The sequence below is a fragment of the Hordeum vulgare genome, chromosome 2H (genome assembly GCF_904849725.1).
Source record: "Hordeum vulgare subsp. vulgare chromosome 2H, MorexV3_pseudomolecules_assembly, whole genome shotgun sequence".
Classification (NCBI taxonomy): domain Eukaryota; kingdom Viridiplantae; phylum Streptophyta; class Magnoliopsida; order Poales; family Poaceae; genus Hordeum; species Hordeum vulgare.
Window position 1 is genome coordinate 33,218,743 of NC_058519.1, and position 21,232 is coordinate 33,239,974.

Sequence of the window (21,232 nt, forward strand, 5' to 3'; positions counted from 1 at the left end):
TGTGCGCCGCCCGGTGTATATATATGTAGTCTCTGGCCGGCCTCTCTTCTTACTTGTCTTTCTAACTCGGCCGACCGGTGTATATCTAGTCCCGAACCCACCGGAGTCCTTTCTTCTTACTTCTCCTGCTAATACTCGGTCTTGATCTCTTGTAAACCGGCCTCTTTCGTTTGAAAGTTGGTGTCCTACTCCTATAACAGATTCGTTGAGGTGACGTCTGTCTGAAGATCCACATCAACCGCTCGCCGATCTGGAGGAAAAGAAGACGGAAGGAAAGAAGATGGAAGATCCGGTGGAAAAGAAGGCGCGGCTGACACCGCGAATCGTGCACTCCATGTCTGCCTACTGCTGGATGCTGGGCGTACTGGGAGGTTTATACTTGTTCGCCTTCGCTGTGAGTAATTTCGCACCACTGGCTCAGCAATCCGTGCCTCCGGCTGCTGCTGCTGCTTCCCCTACCACTCCGAACCATTATTTTTTTTTATAAGGAGGAAGCGAGCCCCCGGCCTCTGCATCAATCGATGCATGCAGCCATATTATTAAAGATAGATAAAATAGTATCTTAGATCCAAATAGCTGAAAAAGTCGAAAGTGTAAAACAAAGCACGAAAAAAGCCACATCCGGCGTATGTAAACTTAGACTACGATGCCTATACATCTAGTCTATTATTAGCACGCCATCCAAATCGGTTGAAGATAACCCGTGCGGCCATCTCCCATCGGTTGCACCCAATATCCATAAGATCCCTGTACTCCGCATGACTGAGTAACGACCACGTACGGATCCAAGACGTTGCTTTGTATATAACCTGCAAAAAATTGTTGGAGTTCTTGCCATTAAAGATCATGTCATTCCTGGTATTCCATATTGTCCAAAACAAAGCACATATCCCAACACCGATAAGTTTCGATATTTTAGCGTCAACTCCATTGAGCCACGTTGTAAATATTGAACCAACACATATAGGTGGGCTGATATTAAAAGCTATTTGAATAGTTCTCCATAACAGTTTTGCAAGAGGACATTCTATAAAAAGGTGTTTAATTGTTTCATTTTGCTCACAATAGCAACAGTTAGGCCTTCCTCTCCAACTGCGCTTAAGTAAGTTATCTTTGGTTAGTATGACCCCTTTGTGTATAAATCACATAAATATTTTAATTCTCAGGGGCACCTTGATCCTCCAAATAGGTACAGATGTTGGTAAAATTCTTGTATTTATCAGATGTGAATACATGGACTTGACTGAGAATACTCCATTCTTAGTTAATATCCACCTAATACTATCTGATTGTTCAGCTAAATGCACCTGCATGATTCTTTCAACCAAATGCAACCATGCATCCCAGCGAGCTCCTACTAAAGCCCTTCTGAACTGTATATTAAGCGGTGTAGATTGTAGTATCGTGGATACATAATCCTCTTTACGTTGTACTATATTATATAACATTGGGTATTGAAGTGCAAGTGGTGTGTCCCCAAGCCAAGTATCTTCCCAAAACCTTGTTGAGGCACCATTACCCACTATAAATTTTACCCTCTGGTAAAACTTCATCTTTATCTTCATTAGCCCTTTCCAAAATGGGGAATCATTTGGTCTAGCTGTAACCTGAGCTAAAGTTTTAGAATTTAGGTATTTGTTCTGAAGTATCTGAATCCACGTTCCTTCAGATTCTGTAGATAATCTATATAGCCATTTGCTAAGCAAACATTTGTTTTTCACTTCTAGATTCTCAATGCCCAAACCCCCCTGATCTTTAGGAGAGCATATAATATCCCACCGAGCTAATCTGTATTTCTTTCTAGCTTCATCACTTTGCCAGAAAAACCGAGATCTGTAAAAGTCTAGTCTTTTTCGTATCCCTACTGGTATTTCAAAGAAAGACAATAGAAACATAGGTAAGCTTGTTAACACCGAGTTAATTAAGACAAGCCTCCCTCCATATGACATTAGTTTACCCTTCCAGCAGCTTAATTTTTTCTCAATTCTTTATTTGATACATTTCCATTCTTTATTTGTGAGACGCCTATGATGAATAGGTATTCCGAGGTAGCTAAACGAAAGTGATCCTAGTTCACAACCAAATAGCTGTCTATACGCGTGTTGCTCTTCTTTTGCCTTTCCAAAGCATAAGATTTCGCTTTTGTTAAAGTTAATTTTGAGCCCTGATAATTGTTCAAATAAACACAATAATAATTTCATGTTCCTTGCTTTAGCCATATCGTGTTCCAGAAAAAGAATTGTATCATCCGCATGTTGTAATATAGACACACCCCCATCTACAAGTTGTGGAATAAGTCCACCAACTTGGTCTTTATCTTTGGCTCACGTAATGAGTATTGTCAACATATCAACAACTATGTTGAATAATACTGGGGACATTGAGTCCCCCTGTCTGAACCCTTTGTGTGTTTGAAAATAATGTCCTATGTCATCGTTTACTTTAACACCTACGCTCCCTTTCTGTATGGAAGCATCAACCTGATCTCTCCACCTTTCATTAAAACCTTTCATTCGTAAGGCCTGTTGAAGGAATGACCAATTTACCATATCGTAAGCCTTTTCGAAATCTACTTTAAAGATAACTCCATCTAATTTCTTTGTATGGATTTCGTGCAACGTTTCATGAAGAACGACAACCCCCTCAAGGATATGTCTCCCAGGCATAAACGCCGTCTGTGTCGGTTGGACTACAGAATGTGCTATCTGTGTCAACCTATTTGTGCCAACCTTTGTGAAAATCTTGAAGCTCACATTCAGCAAACAAATTGGTCTAAACTGTTCAATGCGTGTTGCTTCCACCTTTTTTGGCAACAACGTAATTGTTCCAAAGTTGAGGTGGAAAAGCTGCAACCGGCCCTCGAATAAATCTTGGAACATAGGCATGAGATCACCTTTAATAATATGCCAACACTTCTTATAAAGACCAGATGGGAACCCATCTGGTCCCGGTGCCTTATTCCGTTTCATTTGTGCTATTGAATCATAAACCTCCTTCTCTGTAAAGGGAGCAGATAAAACCTCATTCTCATCTGCATTTAGTTGAGGTATATCATGATTCAAGGTCTCATCCAGTGAGACCAACGTCTCTTTTGAAGGTTCAAATAATTTCTTGTAATATTCAGATATGTATAATTTTAAGTTTTCATGACCTACTATTGTTCCTTCATCTTGCTCCAATTGAATTATTTTTTTCTTTCTATGCTTGCCATTTGCAATCATGTGAAAGAATTTAGTATTATCATCTCCACCGAACCATGCCCAGTCCATTGTCACGTCTGTGCTCAACTGCCCCCGCCTGCCAATGCCTGCCCTGCCTCGTGTGCCTCCTCCCCGCCTCCCTCTGCATCCCACTCATCGCAAGACAAGCTGAAGGCTGCTATTTTCGGGCGGAACGGGCTCATTGTGGCATTCCACTTCGCAGCAGTGTTCTGCACCGCCATGGCGAAGCCACGAGTCGATGCAGCGGCGGCGGCGGAGGACCCAAAGAGGTCAAGGCTTACAAGGCTGCGGTTAATGAGCAGAGCAAGGCCCGTGCTGATGCTGCACGAGCCCAAGAAGACGTCCATAGGGCCACCCCATGCATCTTTCCTGCACCGGCTGCCCCAGATCCCCATGTTACTCGACTCATGAAGATCCGTCATGACTCTGTCGTTGCAAAACGAAAAGCCGAAAAGAAGGTTGAGGACCTAAGGACACTGGGTTGGTGTGGCGAGAATGGGGACCGTTGAAAGGTTGATGGTCCGCTCTCTTTTTGCCCTCTCCATCCCGTTCTCCTTGTGTACAGGGATCTGCAACGCTGGTGCTTCCTTTGATTCTGCTGGGCATGAGATGGGCAATGCGATGAGCCTTGCCATTATCGTGATTCCGGGAGTACCGATGCTCATGGCGCATGCCCATCTCTTCTATGTAGCGATCTGCGAGAATTAGGTTTTGCAGTGGCAATGCATTGCGAGTTACTTATTGAGAACTCGTGTGGAAAAGCAAACTGTGGGCTGCTTTATTGTAATTTATATTTTCTGCATGTTATCCCTAAATTCGCTACACTTCTCATCTTTTAATTAAGAACCGGATGATCACTGCTGCATCTCAAATAAGTGTTTTGGTGTTTGACATTGTGGTGTTGTGCTGCAACTGCAGATGACAAAAGCTATTGCTCAAGTTCTTGACATTATATTTTGAATGCATTTAGTGCTGTTTTGGAATTGAATGCTATAGACTAGATCCACCTTCATCTCCACTATTATGTTGAATGAAGTTTTGTTAGAGAATATTGGGTCGGTGCTTGCATTATCTATACGACTATATAGTGTATCAGTTTGAAACTTTTAAACTTCAAGACCAGGAATCAACCTCAACCGTTGATATAGTCCATCCAATGGTTGAAAATGTTGGGATTCACATCAACAATACACGTTACAGTAGCAGCAACGATACTGCTGCCTTCCAGAACTATCGACAGTTTACCAACGCAGAAAAAGTTCAGCTGCTTACTGTTGTTGCCCACTATGTCTGTGTGTGTAGCTGTCAGGGCAACCTTACCTCTTAGGGCATACGCATCACAATCCGTGAGGGCCAGCGACGCGTTGATGCATGGGAAGGTTATGTTTTGAGCAGAAATGGAAGCGACATGTAGTGCAAGATACGGATCCATAGGTCAACGTGAGAAGTAGTCAATGGTTGTTGGAAAATTCATTGGGTGATTAAAGGGAGCTTTGGATGGATAAATGGAAGCGAGGGGTCTCAAGTCTCAACCATGGAACACAGAGACATACTTTTTTTAGGAAAATATTGTAAAGTCGTCAAATAAGAAAATAAAACTTTAGTTGTACAGTATATGACAAGAAAACTTCCACACTAAATCGATTCGGGTTTATGAATCATTCTTTTAGTTTAAATTTGATGTTCTAAAATATGTTTATAGTCTGAGAATAATTCTTCTGAGGCCGGGGGTCTTCCTCCTTTTCTAAAAAAAATACATAGTAAGCCAAGGATAATAGACCAACCAACTTTTATGGTGTTTCCACAAACAACCTGTATAATTAAGTCAATGTAAATGGCCAACTTATTGGATTACTTTATTGCTCGCCCTACTAAAAATTCTATAATTTTACAACATTGTGATAATCAACACTAAAGTTTTGGAATTTAAATTTGAGATGAGACTGATTCTAAACATGCAAAGCATGTGCTACTTACTAGTAGTTTGGGTGTACGAGAGTTTGTGCGTTTTAGTGCAGGTTTTGGGGACCGTTTGCAATTTAGCTTCAGACAAAGGTGATCCTTTAATCATCTGCCCGTTTAACTGATCCTTTAACTGACAAGTAAGAGTCTCAGGCTGGCTGAGACGCAAAATCACTCACCTCAAGGCGACAGCCAACTAGTACATGCTGCCCAACTCAAGCTAGTGTTACTGATAGTGCAGCATCCTCTGTTGGTAGTTGCAATCCCTACGGTACTTCCTAGCCTCCTATAGATTAGCACATCCTCAAGAGTATGATAGTTGAGATATTTGTAGTAGGACTGATGATGATGAATCTTCTATGTCTCGAACTGAATCACCTTTTTCCTATTAAAGGCGGTCTTGGAAAAGAAACCCATCTGCTTGAGTTGCATGCTGATCATGCAACAATGATGGTACCATATGCTTTGGATCAATTAGCTGGGAGCAAGAGGCTTCAATGACTAATCCGAGTTTTGCATTGAAGCCTCAAATGATTAACATTTATCATCCTTTGGTAGGTCTATTGATGGAGGAGTTTGTCACATGGTTTACGTGGTGACCAAAGTGGCAATATTTCCATCAAGCCCTGGCTTGTATCTTCTTTGTTCCCCTGTTTTATCTTCTTCTTTTTAGCTTCTTTTAGGGTTCTACTAGCTTTTGCAAGGATACTGGACAGGAAATTTGGTTTGGTGACTGTACAAAAAACTACACCTCTAGAATTTATTGGATATTCTGACCATGTCTTTTTCCTAAACAAAATCAGAGTAGTTAACTATATAATAATCATGCTTTTTTCCTTGGGCTGGTATAGGAAGGAATTGGATATAATAATTGCACAATGTGCTTTCTGTGGTTAATCGCTAAATAAATAGAAACATTGTTGTTCAAGTTGAAAAGCTCAATAAATATAGGCCTGGGACTGGATTACACGGCGATAAAAGTAGATAGTAGTCATAGCATTTGTCATTTGGTAGGTCTTGGAGGCTCATCTGTCCAAGTTCAGGGCGCTACAACTGCAACTTACTTGATGTGGATATTGAGAGGTAAGTAGGCATGTTGTTTATCCTCAGGTCCAGTACTTCTATGGTTGGTTTGTTATAATTATCTCATACATGATATATATTACAAGTGTAAAGTATTTCTCTGAAAAGTGCTGACTGAGATGTGTTCTACATGATCTTCTTGATTTCCTTGCAAGCAGTTACGGAGGCTACCTATGTGTTTCATAGATGTAAAAGTACTTCTCTTAAAAGTAGTGCCTGTTTTGGCCTTCTTACTGCTGTTTGGATGAGGTTGGGTCTATGGTTTTACCTACATGCACATCCTTACAGTTTCTCAGTGTAAAAAATCCTAGTCTGTTTGTGTTGCCCTGCTACTTTTGCATGCAAGAACATTTGGTTGTTTTATGACTCTGTGTAATGGCAAAGCTTGTTAATACTGCTTGTTAAAACATAGAGCTAGTATGTGCAAAAACTTTTCCAGTTTTATTTAGAAACTCTCTTTCATACGGCGTAGAACATTTCTGGATGTATAACTTGTCTATGAAGCAGCATGCAAACATCACCTCTTTGTTACCCAGATTTTATATTGAAATGATTGGTTATAACTTTACAGCATGATGAGTATTTATTTTTACAGAATCATAGATATGCACACAAAAAAACAGACAGGACAAACTAATCACCATCATGCACGGTACATGTTATTGAAGTTGAAAATACATGTTGATATAACTCGGGAAGAAGTCGTTTATTTTGGCACAACCTGACTCGACATATAATAAGCCTAAAGAAACACAAACAACTAGTGCTAATTTAAAAAATCATCCTTGTGTAGCCTTGTGCAGGACTGATGCCGGTGATTTGTAGTACGTTCTTACTCTGTACCTTCCCATCCAAGAACCAATTCATTGGTGTAATTGGACACCATGAATGGAACAGTCAGAAAGGAGAAAGGGTGAGAAGATTGAAAATTCAAATCCAAAGGCTCACCCGCACACGAGGCGAGCAAGGAGGAGCGACGGTCGCTGGCTGCTGGTTCGCTGCTTGGTAAACAGGTGTTCTTCTCCCAGCTTGGAACGGAAGCAAGCTCGGTCGCCTCGCCGACTGGAGCTGTGTCAGTACCTGAAAACAACTACTACAGTATAATACTTGTGTGAAACGAACTACTTCAACATAAAGCACTACTTCAGAAGCACCTAGATATGGCCCTCCGAGGACGAACGTCTCTCAAAACAGGCTTTCGTTACGTTTTATAAATAAATCGACAACATAATCTAATACACAGCCGAACGATACAAGGTGGTGAGGTTATCATCTTACAAAGCTGATCCCAAGATACGCAGATCACATACACCGCAAGCGGCTACGCTACCGAAACGAAATAAAACAAAAGTCCAAGAGCACCACCGCACCACGTCGTAATATATTTAAGCTCCACGACAATGCCCTCAAGAGGGAGAACGATACAAACGTTGTCGTTGTCGAGTCCACTGCGGACAAAGGTCTTACCCGGAACCCAGACACAGAGAAGAGCATCGCAACGATGTCTTCAAGAAGAGAGTAGCGCCTATAGGCATCACCGTCATTGACGCTAAAGCGCGGGGCTTTCGTCCGGTAGCTCTCTCGTGTCACCAGGAGGCCTTCAGGAGTAGCACGACGACTCCCAAACCGCAGATAAGGATCAGGGCACCGCCATCATCATAGACAAAGAGCGCGCCTAAGCCACTCGCCGCTATGTCTCTAGTCGCCCACACGATCAAGAGAAATAGACACCACCATCGCCATGGTGCCTGCCGGAGAGCCAACTATGCAGACCGTCATGGTGTCTTCATTTCTGCAAGACCAATTTTTAATATCCGCCAAACAAATTTTAAATATACATTGATTTTTTTGTAATATACGCGGAGCATTTTTTAAATACATATTAAACATTTTTGTGATCTATGCTGAACAAACTTTAAATATATTGAACATTTTGTGATATACGCTAAACATTTTTATAGTTGCACATTGAATGTATTTAGAAAATTGTTGTAAACTTTATTAATATAGGGTGAACATTTCCTCAAATATATATAAATAAGTAATGATATTTGTGTAATACACATGAGAGAAAAAAAGAAAAAGAGAAGAAAAAAGAATAGGAAAAGAATAGAGAAAAAATAGAAACAGAAAAGGAGAAGAAGAAAATCAGCCGACCTTTCGTGCAGTGCAAATTTTGTGCTTTCTTGAGGAATTAAACTCTAACCCCTAGATTCAAGGTATGTGTTCGTTACCAATTGAGCTGACCAATGTTACTCAATAATAGCTCACAAGAAAGAAAAAAAATTCGACCATGGAACATTTTATGATATATTCTGAACACTTTTTAAAGACATTAAATATTTTTGTGATATATGTTAAACAATTTTTAAATAAGCATTGATCATTTTTTGATATACTCTGAACATTTTTATAATGCACATTTAACCTTTCATGATAGGAAAAAGGAAAAAAAAACTGCTTTTCTTTGTGCCTTTCGCGAAAGAAAATCCATTCCTCTACGGGAAGTAAATCCCTACCTCTCGTGGTAAGGAAAAATGTGTCTTTTTATAGGCATAATCGTGCCTCTTGCGAAAATGAATCCGTACCCCTCATAGTAGAAAAAAATGAACCACGTTTTTTCTCTTTTTTTGAAAGGCTCAGTAGCAGAAGAAGAAAACGCGTTTTTTCACGTAATTTGTTTTTCAACATTTTTTTGGTTTAAAACCTAAGAAAATCCAATGAAAACAAAAAAAAAACATAAAAAACATCTAAAACCTGAAAACACATGTAATATTTTTCCTTCAAAAAATACGCCCGAAGCATGACACGTTATGGCCGCTGAGGATGTATTTGATCATGGGCAGCCCAGTCCGGCCCGACCTTACCAACGAGCCGGGCTAGCGCCTGATAATCAAGCCCGACGGTCGGGTCGGGCCCGGACCTAGGTCCATGAAAACCTGATTTTACGTCTATGTGGGGCCGGACTCTTCGAGCTCGGGTCGGGCCTAGGCCTAAAAATTAGGCCCGACGGTCGGGCTCAGGCCTGGGTTTTGTACTACGGTTTTTTTTAGCCCGGTCCGAGATATGGCCAGGTATAGCTGAGGACGCACCAAGTAGGGCGCCCTCGCAGTCCATTCGACATGACCCTTGCGGGAGCTTTTCAAGGAGTACTTGATTGGCACCTCTCCGAAAACAGCTAAGGAAGCAGCAGGCAAATTCTGTACGTGCGCCGGCCCAGGCGGAGGGCGCCATGGTGGTCCGCCGCCTCGTCGCTCGCAGGTGTATCTTTGCACGGCGCCATGACATCTCTTATAAGAGGATAAAAGAAAAAGGAGCGAGACGTACACAGTCACTGACATGCGATCCTACATACTTCCTCTGTAAAGAAATACGGAGTACAAGACATTTTAAATCACTACAGAGAGAGTACTATGGAATTTGCCTACTGCTTCGTCTACCAGGCGCTCTCCAGACCCCAACAAGTAGCATATGGATACAGTAAAGTCGTCTCATTACAAGCACAGGATTGAGCAACCAAATGGAACAAGTTCATATGTATTCACCATGTTCAACCACCACAGGGACAACAGTCAACAGCTAAAATACACGGAGCACCGATTTTCCAGCCACTACAGTACCGAGACACGACTTAATTAGGACCCGTCCTGACTTATCTAGTTTTTATTCCCAACACAGTTCTACAACCATTGTAACTTACAGGCTCCCCCCACCTACTTGTATACCACCCGAGTACAACAAACCCTGGACCCAAAAAGCAGCTACACATAATTATACAAGAAAGAAAAACTCGAATACCCAAATTATCTGCAGCAATATGAAGAGAGCCCCCAGCGTTGTACAGATCAGCTTGGGGGAAATCCGGCGAGCGAGCGATCCTTGGTTATTCCCTGGGCCTAGCAAGCCACAGAGAGCTCAGCGCGCGCAAACGCGAGAAGTAGTCATGTATAGCTAGAAGGGCACGGGAGGCCTGACGGATCGTCAAGATTCGCTGCATTTGATGCAAGGTCTGCTGTCGCAGGTTGTCAGCCTGGTAGATACAAACGTAAGAAAATTATCAAATAAACCAAACTGATGAAAGTGAGCAGCTAATTTCATGCCAGCAAATATGCCGGAATATCACAGGTTCAAGGCTGGAAGGTGCAAGGAAAGAGGCTTGCCTGGCGAAGAAAGTTCTCGAGTGTTCCAAGCTTGCCCATGGCCATGGCCATCTGACCCATGTAGTTTGCAACATTCCCTGAAGAACCAGAGGAGGAACCCAGAGATCCAGCCAAAGTCTCTGCCAGTGATTGCTGCAATGCTTCCATCCCTTGTGACAGTGCATCCTCTGCCTGCTGGGAAGATTGCTGGAGGTTGGTCAATCCCAACATCTGCTGCTCGGTTAGCGGCTCCAGATGATTCACCAGCAGCTGAAATTTCATGTCGCATCGACGAATCAGCTTACAGGACCAGTAAGGGAAATTGAACTAACAACAAACACTGAGATTTAATACTTCACTCACCTTTAAGAGCTCGGATGGACGGAAACCCCCAAGCCATAGGAAGCACCTTTCAGCAGGCGTTTTCCACATGCCTGACAGTATATGGAACACGTCAGCCTTGGCAGCTACACCTTTGACCTTAAATATCTCATCATAATGTGACATTATCCCATCTACGATAAGGCGCAGGTCACTGTCACTTGCATGAGCATTAACTGCAGTCCTCAACTCATTGATTTGCTTGTTTTGGTCCTCAAGCCATCTAGTGTATTCTAGGTCGAAAGTCATTGCTCCTGCAAAGATAAGTTTACTGTTGGGATGAACCTCTAACACAGATTGATAACACAATGCAATTGAACATTATGTAACAAAAGGATGCTGCTGCAAAAAATTATGGCATACAAAGAAATTTGGAGAAGAAAATACCGTTTCCACTCATGGCATGGGTTTGGTCTCCGGAGCTAGAAATGAAGATTCCCTGCAAATAAATATCCAAAACAAGCATTAATAACAGCAAAAGCATACTCTACTGAACAAGATATCCCGACCAACATTCAGCTAATTAAGATTTACCTGCTGGCGAGCTTTCTGGAGCTCCTGCTCTAGTTGTGCAAGCTTCAGCTTGCTGCTTTCTAGCTGTTGCACATATGACTTCAAACAAAAAGAAAAACATTATCAGTGATTCCGAACTAAATGAACAATCCAGCATTCACTATTCAGTGGAAACGATAAATACTAGTATCACACAAAAGGCTCGTGGATGGAGAATTCAGTTAGTTGATACTCCCTCTGTCCCAAAATAAGTGACTCAAAAGTTAGTACAAAACTGAGTCATTTTTAAGTCACTTATTTTGGGACGGAGGGGGTATAATTCAACTGCCTGTATGCACAGATAACTAAGAATTTTATTCAAGTCTTGTATACTGAAACACATGGAGAAAATTATGACCGAACAAATAAAACGGAGCCATTATACATATAAAACTACAGTAAAGAAACATGCTGTTGAGTTCATCAACACAACTACAAATAGCTCTGTTTCAGCACAACCAAAAAAGGCTCCCGTCCCGCTTTATATATAAAGCAACAACCATACAAGACCAACATGTACAACTCGAAACCACACACAACGCACACACCCAATGCTGGATACAACATGCAAGCGGACAGACACACCACCCCAACCAACGCCAAGCCAACGACAAATGTGCAATAAGAGCCCTGCTTGAGGTTGTCGGAGATCTCCTCCATCACCGAGGTGTCATGAAGAGACGAAGCTGTACCCGACGAACAGCGGCCTCCAAGACGACGCAGCGCCTTCCGGAAGGGAACGGCACTGGAATACCGCCACGGCCCGATCCAAAGGACCATTGTTTTCACTCGGAGCAATCCGAAGGAGGAGAGTAGCCGCGACAGCGCCTTTAGGAAGGAGACGATGCCCATGGACACCACGGTCGACGGCCGAACCAAAGCCAGACAGGGATTACCCCCTCGCACTCACAGTCCACCTCTGGAACAACCACTGATCGCCGAAACACCAGCCGCCATGCTGCTCAAACGACCATGGCCGCCAGCTCGCACCGAAGACGTGCGCCCTGCCCATGAGCGCCGCGACTCCCGCCACCAAGGCTGCCGGCCCGCCGCCCCGGAAATCAGACCACCCCTCGACCGCCACCACGACATTAGGACACCGACCACCGGTGAAGGGGAAAAGGCCCCTCCTTCGACCCAACAACGAACCCTCTGGCCGAAAGGTGGCCAAGTCGGTCAACACCAGGCAGGGAGGGTCCCCAGCAGCCGCCGGCCTTGCCGCAGCCACCTCGCCGCTCCACCGAGAACAAGGGCCACCGACACGACCCATCTGGCTTCTCCAGATCTCGGCATCGGCATGGCCAAAAGGCCCCTTGCCACCATCGATCTGCCGTCAACGCCACACACCGGGCCACCAACAACAGCCAACAAGGTCCAACCGAATGAGCAGAGGAGGGATACGTCGCCACCACTGTCGCGCCGCCACTCCACCAGTAGATAGCCACGACAAGGGCGGACGCCCGCAACCCGCATCGCCCACGGCCCTCGCCACTTGAGGTCGGATCTGGACGCGTCACCGCATCCCACTGACGCCGCCATCCCATGCCCCAAGGAGGGACCACTCTGTGTCGCCCATCACACCATCGCCCCGGCACCGGCATCGGCACCAACACACACCGTCACGCCACCGTGCTGCCACGCCCAACGCGAAGCGCCGCATCCAGGCTTTGATGACCCGACACTCGCCGAATCCTCCGTGTGAGGAGACAAGAACTCCCCGCCGCCACCGTCGCCGTCGGGGCTTCGCCCGGCCACGCGCTCTGGCGGCAGCAAGGGAGGAGGGGGAGCCCCCGCGGCTGCGCTAGGGTTTGCCGAGGGGAGTTTCCTTTCCTTTTCCTGTTTCAACACGACTAAAAACAACTCTACCCAGAATCTCTAAACTCCTTAATTCTTTAAGCATATTCTCAAATTACAGATCTAACGTGAATCAAGTTAAATTACTAAACTAGGTTAAGTAGAAAAAGGAAATTCTGAACATAAAGAGAGCAATGAAAAATAGGGGCAAGATTCATAGTGATACCTTCTTCCTTAGTCGACTTTTCCTTGCAGCCTCACGATTTTGAGCAAGACGACGCAATGTCTATTGTATGGCAAATATGACAAGAAATTAATAATATAAGAAAGCATGAAACATAACAATATACAAGAAAAAAGGAAAGAAAAGAATACCTTTTGGTCCAAGGGTTTGTCGGACCTGTCAGACCTATCCGAAGAATTAGAAGCCATGATTGCCCCACCACTTTGTCCTTGTTCTAACTGCAAACAGTAGATAACATGAGCATGTTTAGAGTATCAATGAGTAAGTTAAACCAAACTTATTAATTCCCTTTTTTTAACCAAAACAAAATAGTATGCACAAGCTGGCATTCCATACCGGACAAGATTCCAGCTGCTCCGGCTGAAACAGAATGTTCAGGTTAAACATTTCCATTCCAGTTGTACTGGTACCAGCTGACAGAACCAACACTGCAACCCTCTGCGCTACTCTAGTTTTCTTATAAAGGCGTCAGCCGCACCGCATTTTGGTTTAGCTACTCTCTAGTTCCCTTATAAAGGCGTCAGCCGCACCGCATCTTGGTTTTCTCGGCGAGGTGGTATAATCCTGCATTGTGCAACAGCCAGGAGGAGGCAGGGAATGGGCCCATACTTCATTGCAGAGGTTTGACCGGTGGGCTTCTTGCTTCTTACAGTGGGTCCGCATGCACTAGGTTGACACAAAGGCCAGGCTACCCACTAGTCCATTTGTCACCTTATTTTTTTTTCCACTTCCTTTTATATTATGCGCATCATGTATATGTATATAAATGGGATGCATATGAGTTATGAAAAGCCAGAACGGAACAACGGAATGCTCAGGTACCGAAACATTCCATTCCAAGTACCGGAACAGAATTGACAAGTATAAAACAGACTAAGAACTGCAAGTTTTAGTTGACAACTTTGGCATATTTGGAGTATGAGTTAGCAGCTGATCCACTCTGAAGTACCGATAAGCACAGATTTGCCATGTCGGCGTCCTGCATGCGGCAGATAACCTGATAAGTGTATCCTGGAGGTGTCGTGATTTTCAATTTAAAAAGAGTGAAAAACAAATTCGATATGGGTGGCAACAGGCTGTGGACACGGCTCAATACAGCGAGGATGTCAGCCCCAAGCCCAATAGAAGCCCACGACCCACGACTAACCCTAACATTTTCTCTATCGCTCTCTGTTCGGCCGCACAAGCTTTGGATCGATGGCTACTGCAGGAGTCTGCCGCTGCCGCCGCCGCCTGAAATCGCCTCACCGACCTGTCGATTCGCCTCGCCGCCGACTTGAGCGTGTTACTTGATTATACCACCGCCGCCTGGAATCGCCTCGCCAACCTATCGATTCGCCTCGCCGCCGCCTTGAGCGAGGTAATTGATTCCGTCACAGCCGCCGTCTGGAGTGGCTGACTGGCTGCTTGCTGGCGCGTCTGTGTGTTGCGAGTGCTGGCGTATGCGTATATGCTTGGTGCTTGGCTGCTTGCTAAGTTGCTATTGTTTGCTGTTTTGCTGCTACTGCTAGGGAGATGTGATCTGCGGGGAGTGGCATGGCAGCAAGCCAACTTCTTTACTGGTTTGGACTTTGCACACTTGTCTGTCTCAAATTGACAAAGTCTAATAATATTATATGATGTACTCCCTGCGTAAAGAAATATAAGAGTGTTTAGATCACTCACTACTTTAGTGATCTAAACACTCTTATATTTCTTTACGGAGGGAGTATTTTGCATACACCATGTGGATTGAAGACATTGATGATCATTCAGGACTTGGAAAGAGGCATGGAGGCAATCAACGGGGGGCAGTATTTTGATCTCATCTCCTGCATTCTATTATGTTTTGCCTTTATTACATGTGATTTAATTAATTACTTATATATATACTCGCCGTATTGCTGTTTCTAGAAATTGCCATGTCCGGTGTTCCCATGCTCGTATTTCCATATGGGTGTCGACATAACAGTGCTTCATAGCTGATCCATATGAGCAAGTGAACAACATGTGAATCATAGGGTAATATAGTTATTTTTAACTAACAATTCATTACTGCTGTTATAGAATACGAAGATGTCTTCGACGGTATATTTTTTCAGTTCTTGTGGCTCCAGAATCCAAGTCCTACTAATTACCAGATCAGGCCACAGTAGTGTTATATAACTTACGATTATCAACTCTGCTGTTAAGCTATAACAATTAATTCCAATCACAGCGGGACTCACAGTTCAAATGCTAAAACGGTGTGTGAGCATAACAATTATCTATTTTATCTCTAGAAAATGGTGCAGGTAAAGACATAGGTGCTTACATAGTTGAGTTCAGCTTAAAGCCTCTTTCGATAAAGAAGAGGGGGGGACAGTTAAAACCCAAAATTCAGAAGCATGATTACCCTATAGATCTTGCCGTCGTTGTCTACAACAGTTGAGTTGTCAGTCCTTGAGCTAGCATCTGCCATCACTCAGCGGACCACAATCACAATGAGACAGCAAATCACTCTGCTCCCCCCTTCCTAACAGCAAAGTGGTGAGCCCAGCCTGTGCTGCGGGAGATGGGTCGTTGCCGGAATCTATTTGTAACGATGAAAAGAAAGTAAGCAACTCTGACAGATAAGTAATTCAATTATTCAAAGACAGTAACTGCATACATACATGTAACGAAATACAGTGCATGGTCGTACTTACTACTTACTTTTCTCTCCAAGAATCCAGATTAGTAGCTGCCTAGGATTTACTACAACCGTATGGCCTGCAACAAAAGATGTTTTCCTTAGTACGCAGTAGTACGAAGATACACAGCATGATGCAAATTATTAGCATGCTGGAACAAGGATATATGCACATTTATGAACTAGTAAGTGCCTATCTCAAACCCTACAGGCTGGTGGCCAATCTCCCAGAAGGGACACATCGGTAGTTGCACAGTGCCAGTGCCACTGGAGGAGCAAGCACACGAATCCGGTAACAAGCAAAGCATGGCCAGGCAGGGCTGTTCTTCACCACTCGGCCTGTCGTGTCAGCCATGATCCATCCACCGTATCGGAGACACATACGGTAGGTACAACAACAGCAGGTATCCTGATCCGGAACGGCAAAACGAACCGAAACAAGCAACAGGAAGTGGGGGCGGGAGACGAGCTCAGAGCGGGGGCGCGTACGGCGTACGGTCGGCGCGGTCGTCCGGAGCGGGGCTCGGCGTGGCGCCGGCGGGCCGCGGCCATGGTCGGTGGTCAGCCCTCGGGCCCCCGCCCGGGATGGATGGGGGGGAGGGGTGCCTCAGAGCCCCCGCACCGAATCCGCGCGGCTTCTACCCGGAGGCCACCTCTTCCTCCTCCTCCGAGGATACGAGCTCCGACCGGCGGCGTCGCCGATTTGGTTTGGGGGGAGCGGTGGCGAATCGGGGAAGCTTCGAGAAGCTCTTTCGGGTGGTGGTGGTGGAGGAGGAGGACTAGTGGGGAGGGGGAGGGGGAGGCGCCAAAGCGGCGGGGGGCGGGCTGGACCCGGCGCACGGGCCGGCGTGCGGATGACGCGCGGGCCCCGCCGCCGCCCGGGGGGGACGCGTGGACCGGCTGGGCGCGGGTGGCGTCAGGGGGCGCGGGGCCCGCCCGCCTTGCTTGCCTCACCAACCCCTCACTCCGTGACGACGCGGGTGGCGTATTTGACTTTGCCCACCGGAAGCCGGCCGGCCGGCGTTATCCGCTGCGCCGAAGGCCGCTTGCCTGCCTGCCTGCGGTCCGCGGCTCGGTGACGTGCGCGTGATTGGCTCCGGCGGAACCACGCTGCCCGCCCGTCAGGATCAGTTTAGTTTTAGTTTAGTTTAGTTTAACTAACTGCATCGTTCCTAGCGATTCTTGGTGCCATCGAACGGCTGGTGGATCCATGTGTTGCGTGGCCTTCGGCTTTGAGCTTTCTTCCGTTTGTGAACCCTTGTTTCTAACAAGAAGGGTCTTTCGATTCAAGGTTACATGAAAAAGATACACATTGACGATGCGGTCCCATTCGGACGACCGGTTTATAGTTTCACTGACCGCATATGTTTACCTTCGCGTCTTCGTGTTTAGAGCTATTTTTGTTAGATTTTACCAAACTCATCGCGCGCCGTAAATGTTTGAAACTTCCTTTGATATGTAGTCTCATCTCGTTGTTGTTGGACACGACTTTCTGTATGTTTCTATTTGGACGGTCGTAAACATATGTGTATCTCTCTATTGTAATTCCTCTGTCTCGTAATATAATACCATTTTTGACACTATGGTGTTTATGTGGTGGTTTAGTCGAAATTCCACAAATCCATCGCACATGCTCGACCGTTTGAAAAAAAATAGACATTGGCTTCATCTCATTGTTCCACATAACTTTCATGTCGTGTTTTTTTTTAACTCGCTAGAGGCATGGAGCTATACATTTTTCCTCTATTGTAACTTTACGTGTGTCATGTGAAGTTCTTAGTTCTTACCTCTTAATGGGGTGAACTGCATGCAACCAACTGTCACGTAGTGCATCAGCCCAGCCCCAACACAGGTCACAAAACGAGTAACATCCTAAATTTTAGAATGTTAATATAATTATTATATTGTTTGTTTGTTTGCTTGAGTGACTGAAACTTGAGTGAAATTTGAAACTTTTCAAAAACTTTTTAATGAGAGGGAATAAAATGACTTTCCCCATCTCCGATGAATTCAAATTCAATCTTTTAAAAGCAAAGAGAGAAGATGACATGACTTCTTCAACTATAAAGAATTTGAATGGAGTTTGCATTTGAATTCTTTCAAAAAAATTCCTTTTGCTTTTCTATATTTTTCTTCCCCGAGAAAATGCCCCGACAAAATTCTTGCACGCAAGAAAGAGCGGAGGAAAATGACCCTCCAAAATGTGAGGCATTTCTGAAATATTTTGAGCCAAAGTTTTATCAAGAAATTAATTGACAAAAAGAAAATAAATCCTTAGGGATTTTTCTGGAAAAAAAACATTTTTAAAAAGTTTTTATTTGGTTTTGGAAAAATGTTAATCGAGTAGAGGATATTTTTCTGATCATTTTGGTATATAATACCCTATATTAACTATTTTGTTTGTTGCCTTTTTATTTGTTTTAGTTTTTGTTTTTGAAAAAAGACTAAAACAGGAAACGGATTTTTTTAAGAGGAAAGCGCGTGGGCGCATTATAGAATCGGCCCACCCCCCTGGCCCGGGATCCCTTCCCCTTTTTTCCTCTCGGTCAAACTGACCGAACCCCTCCCGCACCCCCTCGCTGACGCCCGGCCCCACCCGTTCCCCCACCTGGTCGACCCCGCCTCCAGCGCACCCCGCGCCCACCTCTCCTTCCTTCTCTCTCCCCCGCGCCTCCCTCCACTTTCCTTGCCCAGCCGGCCACCCCGCCATTGCCGGACTTGCCCCCGCCTCGCCGATCTCCTTCCCTCCGCAGTCTCCCCTCTCCCCTATAAGTAGCCGGCCCCGAGCCCCTCTCCTCGCCCCGTTCCCCCTCCTCGCCGCCCCTGCCCAAGCTCCGTCGCCCCTGCCGCCACCTCGCCGGAGCCGAAGCTCCCCGGCGCCCCGCAGCTCACCCCCGCCCCGTTTCGCCTCGCCGCCGCCATCACCGGATGCGGGAGCCCCGCCGCACCCCGTTTCCCCAACCAGCCCGAGCTCCCCGCCACCGCAGCGTCGCCCTGCCACCTCGCCGGAGTCGAGCTCCACCCGGCCACCCCGAGCCTCCCCGGGCTCACACAGCCACCTCCCTCGCCTAGCCACCACCACCAATCGCCGGAGGGGACTCGCCGCCGCCTCCCCGACCCGTCGCCACCGCCGGAGGGTCACCGGAGCCGCTTCCCCGACTCGTCTCCGCCTCTGTCATCGCCGGGGACCTCGCCGGAGCGCCTCCACCTCGCTGTGAGCCTCCATCTTCCCTGTAGCCGTTGGATCTCAAATATACGTGTTAGATTAGATGGCAGATAACCCTTCGGTTTTCAGTTAAAAATCGAGCCGGTTTACTTCACTTAATTTTAGCCGAAGAGGTTTTGGTTAAATAGCGGTCGTTTGCTAGAACCCCCACAGCACTCACACCCCTTAGCCAATGAGAGCACGCCACATACCCCCCCCCCCTGCACTAGTTAGATTTTTCTATTTTTAGTTTAATTCAGAAACAGAGGCAGTTTGTTTTGCTCATAACTTTTGAACCACAACTCCAACGAGGTTGATTCTTTTTCGAGTAGATAAAATTTTTTCTGTAGTTTTTAAAAACATATAATTTGTCTATGTTTGAAATTTTCAAATTTGAATTAGATCAGATTTAGTTTAAACCTTGTTTTGCCTTTTCCAGGAGTTTAAAAATAGCTTTTAATTTGATTCCTTTTGCTACTGATCACTAGTGATCTTATTTATCAGTGATAAAAATTTCAGATTTGTTTGAGTATTTTAGCTCATTGTTTCTTGTGAAACAATTTCTGTTTCACCTCTTTTAGGATTATGTCTATTTCCTTTTCTATAATTGTTTTTAAATTATTTTCTTTTATATTTCAGAAAATTATGTTTTGTTCTGTTAGTTAACAGTAGGTTTGCAACAAGTTTTGATTTTTATTTTTATATGTTATCATGAAATCAATTCTAGTTCCCTAATAACTTGCAATTGGTTTCTCTACTGTTTCAAATCCCGTTTGGAAATACTTTCAAAAAGTTTTGTGAAAAATAGTTTATTTTATCTTAGTTAAATTTATATATTAGTTCCCTGTTATTATTTTCCGTTGGACAAAAACTATTTAGTGTTTGATGTAGTAGAGGACTCCCTAGTCTTATTTGAAGTTTCCTTCGGATTCCTATTCGCTCCCTCTTTTGTTTTGATTGCTAGAATGATTGCTAGTATGAGTGCTTATGTGAATGATATGTTTGTTATATAGATTTCATCGAAGAGTGACGAGTAGTCTATCAAGATATTTCTCAAGAAATTCTTCTTCGCCAACATCACCAGGCAAGTCATTTGATCATGTATCACCTATGTTTTATGCATCGTAGTTCTACCATCCTATGCCCAATTGCATGCTGAGTAGGTACTTGGAAATTATGGTTACATATTGTAGTATCATGTGGTAGGCACCCAACAACCCCGTTACTTGGCCCGGGATGACAAATTTCATATTGCTATGCTTGAGTAGACGGGATTCTGGTTGATAGTTTACCACGAGTGAAGCGAGAATAATTTAATAACCAAGACCGGTTAAGTCAAGACTTTTCAAGACCTCGTGATGCAATGCAACTCTGGGTGAAGGACGGTTGATCGGCTCCCTGGAGAAACCAGTGGATGACCCGGGATGCTGGAGACGGCCATGACATCTTGCGGAAAGCTTCACCCAGGCTCAAAGAGACGGACGGATATTTTCAAGACCCAAGGCTTACCTGCACAGCCACAAGTCATTATGGGCTCTGGCTTGGTTGGACAACGCGGCGACTCTGGACAGGCGGTGCTAGCAGATGTAGAAGAACGGTAGGATTGGATGGGCACCGACAGGGATTCAGAGGGACCCGTTGAAAGACCATGTTTTGATCATCCGGTCTTCAAACACCCTGAAGTGCGAGGACATACTCGGAGGCGATCAAATCTTGTGGTGAACGTGTGCAAAACTCTGCAGAGTACTCAAACCTAATCGATTAGCCGTGTCCACGGTCATGGACAACTTGAGCCAAAGGAACTGAAGTTATCTGAAATTCTCAACACAAATAATAATATTGATGTGGGTATTATTGACAACATGGGTACGAGAATTGGTTGGTGGAACCATCTCGTTAACAACCAACAATGTAGTAACATTTTGCTTTTAGCCCTCTCTTGATGTAGGAGAAAACTTGCTTTTCGCTAAAAATTTATAGCCGCACCTGCCATATATGCAT

At 44.8% G+C, this 21,232-nt stretch overlaps 1 protein-coding gene and 1 long non-coding RNA gene across 3 annotated transcripts; one reads left to right on the forward strand and one right to left on the reverse strand.

The window, feature by feature from the left end:
* The first annotated feature begins 208 nt into the window (after positions 1–208).
* LOC123429418 lies at positions 209–4,093 on the forward strand. The gene is made up of 2 exons (XR_006622667.1): positions 209–394; positions 3,524–4,093. It is a non-coding gene; the product is annotated as an uncharacterized LOC123429418 (long non-coding RNA).
* A 5,681-nt stretch (positions 4,094–9,774) lies between these two features.
* Positions 9,775–16,797, reverse strand: LOC123424663 (transcription factor TGA2.1). Of its 2 annotated transcripts, none has more exons than XM_045108319.1 (10): positions 16,516–16,797; positions 16,050–16,106; positions 15,751–15,927; positions 13,508–13,594; positions 13,359–13,418; positions 11,321–11,398; positions 11,174–11,225; positions 10,769–11,040; positions 10,427–10,675; positions 9,775–10,296 (listed from the first exon to the last, which is right to left on the reverse strand). In XM_045108319.1, the coding sequence occupies exons 3-10, from the start codon at positions 15,814–15,816 to the stop codon at positions 10,150–10,152; spliced, it is 1,011 nt and encodes a 336-aa protein (XP_044964254.1). In that variant the 5' UTR covers positions 15,817–15,927; positions 16,050–16,106; positions 16,516–16,797; the 3' UTR covers positions 9,775–10,149. The 2 variants fall into 2 exon arrangements, with proteins under 2 accessions (XP_044964254.1, XP_044964255.1); XM_045108320.1 differs by having other exon boundaries at positions 16,043–16,106.
* Between the last annotated feature and the right edge of the window lie 4,435 nt (positions 16,798–21,232).

What these genes read in the sequence shown, in the direction of transcription:
- LOC123424663 (XM_045108319.1), bottom strand. Translation starts at nt 15,816, where the DNA reads ATGGCAGATGCTAGCTCAAGGACTGACAACTCAACTGTTGTAGACAAC. An exon ending in ACAAACCCTTGGACCAAAAG is followed by an intron (nt 13,419 to 13,507) that starts GTATTCTTTTCT and finishes GCCATACAATAG; the next exon opens with ACATTGCGTCGTCTTGCTCA. An exon ending in AAAGTCGACTAAGGAAGAAG is followed by an intron (nt 11,399 to 13,358) that starts GTATCACTATGA and finishes TTTTGTTTGAAG; the next exon opens with TCATATGTGCAACAGCTAGA.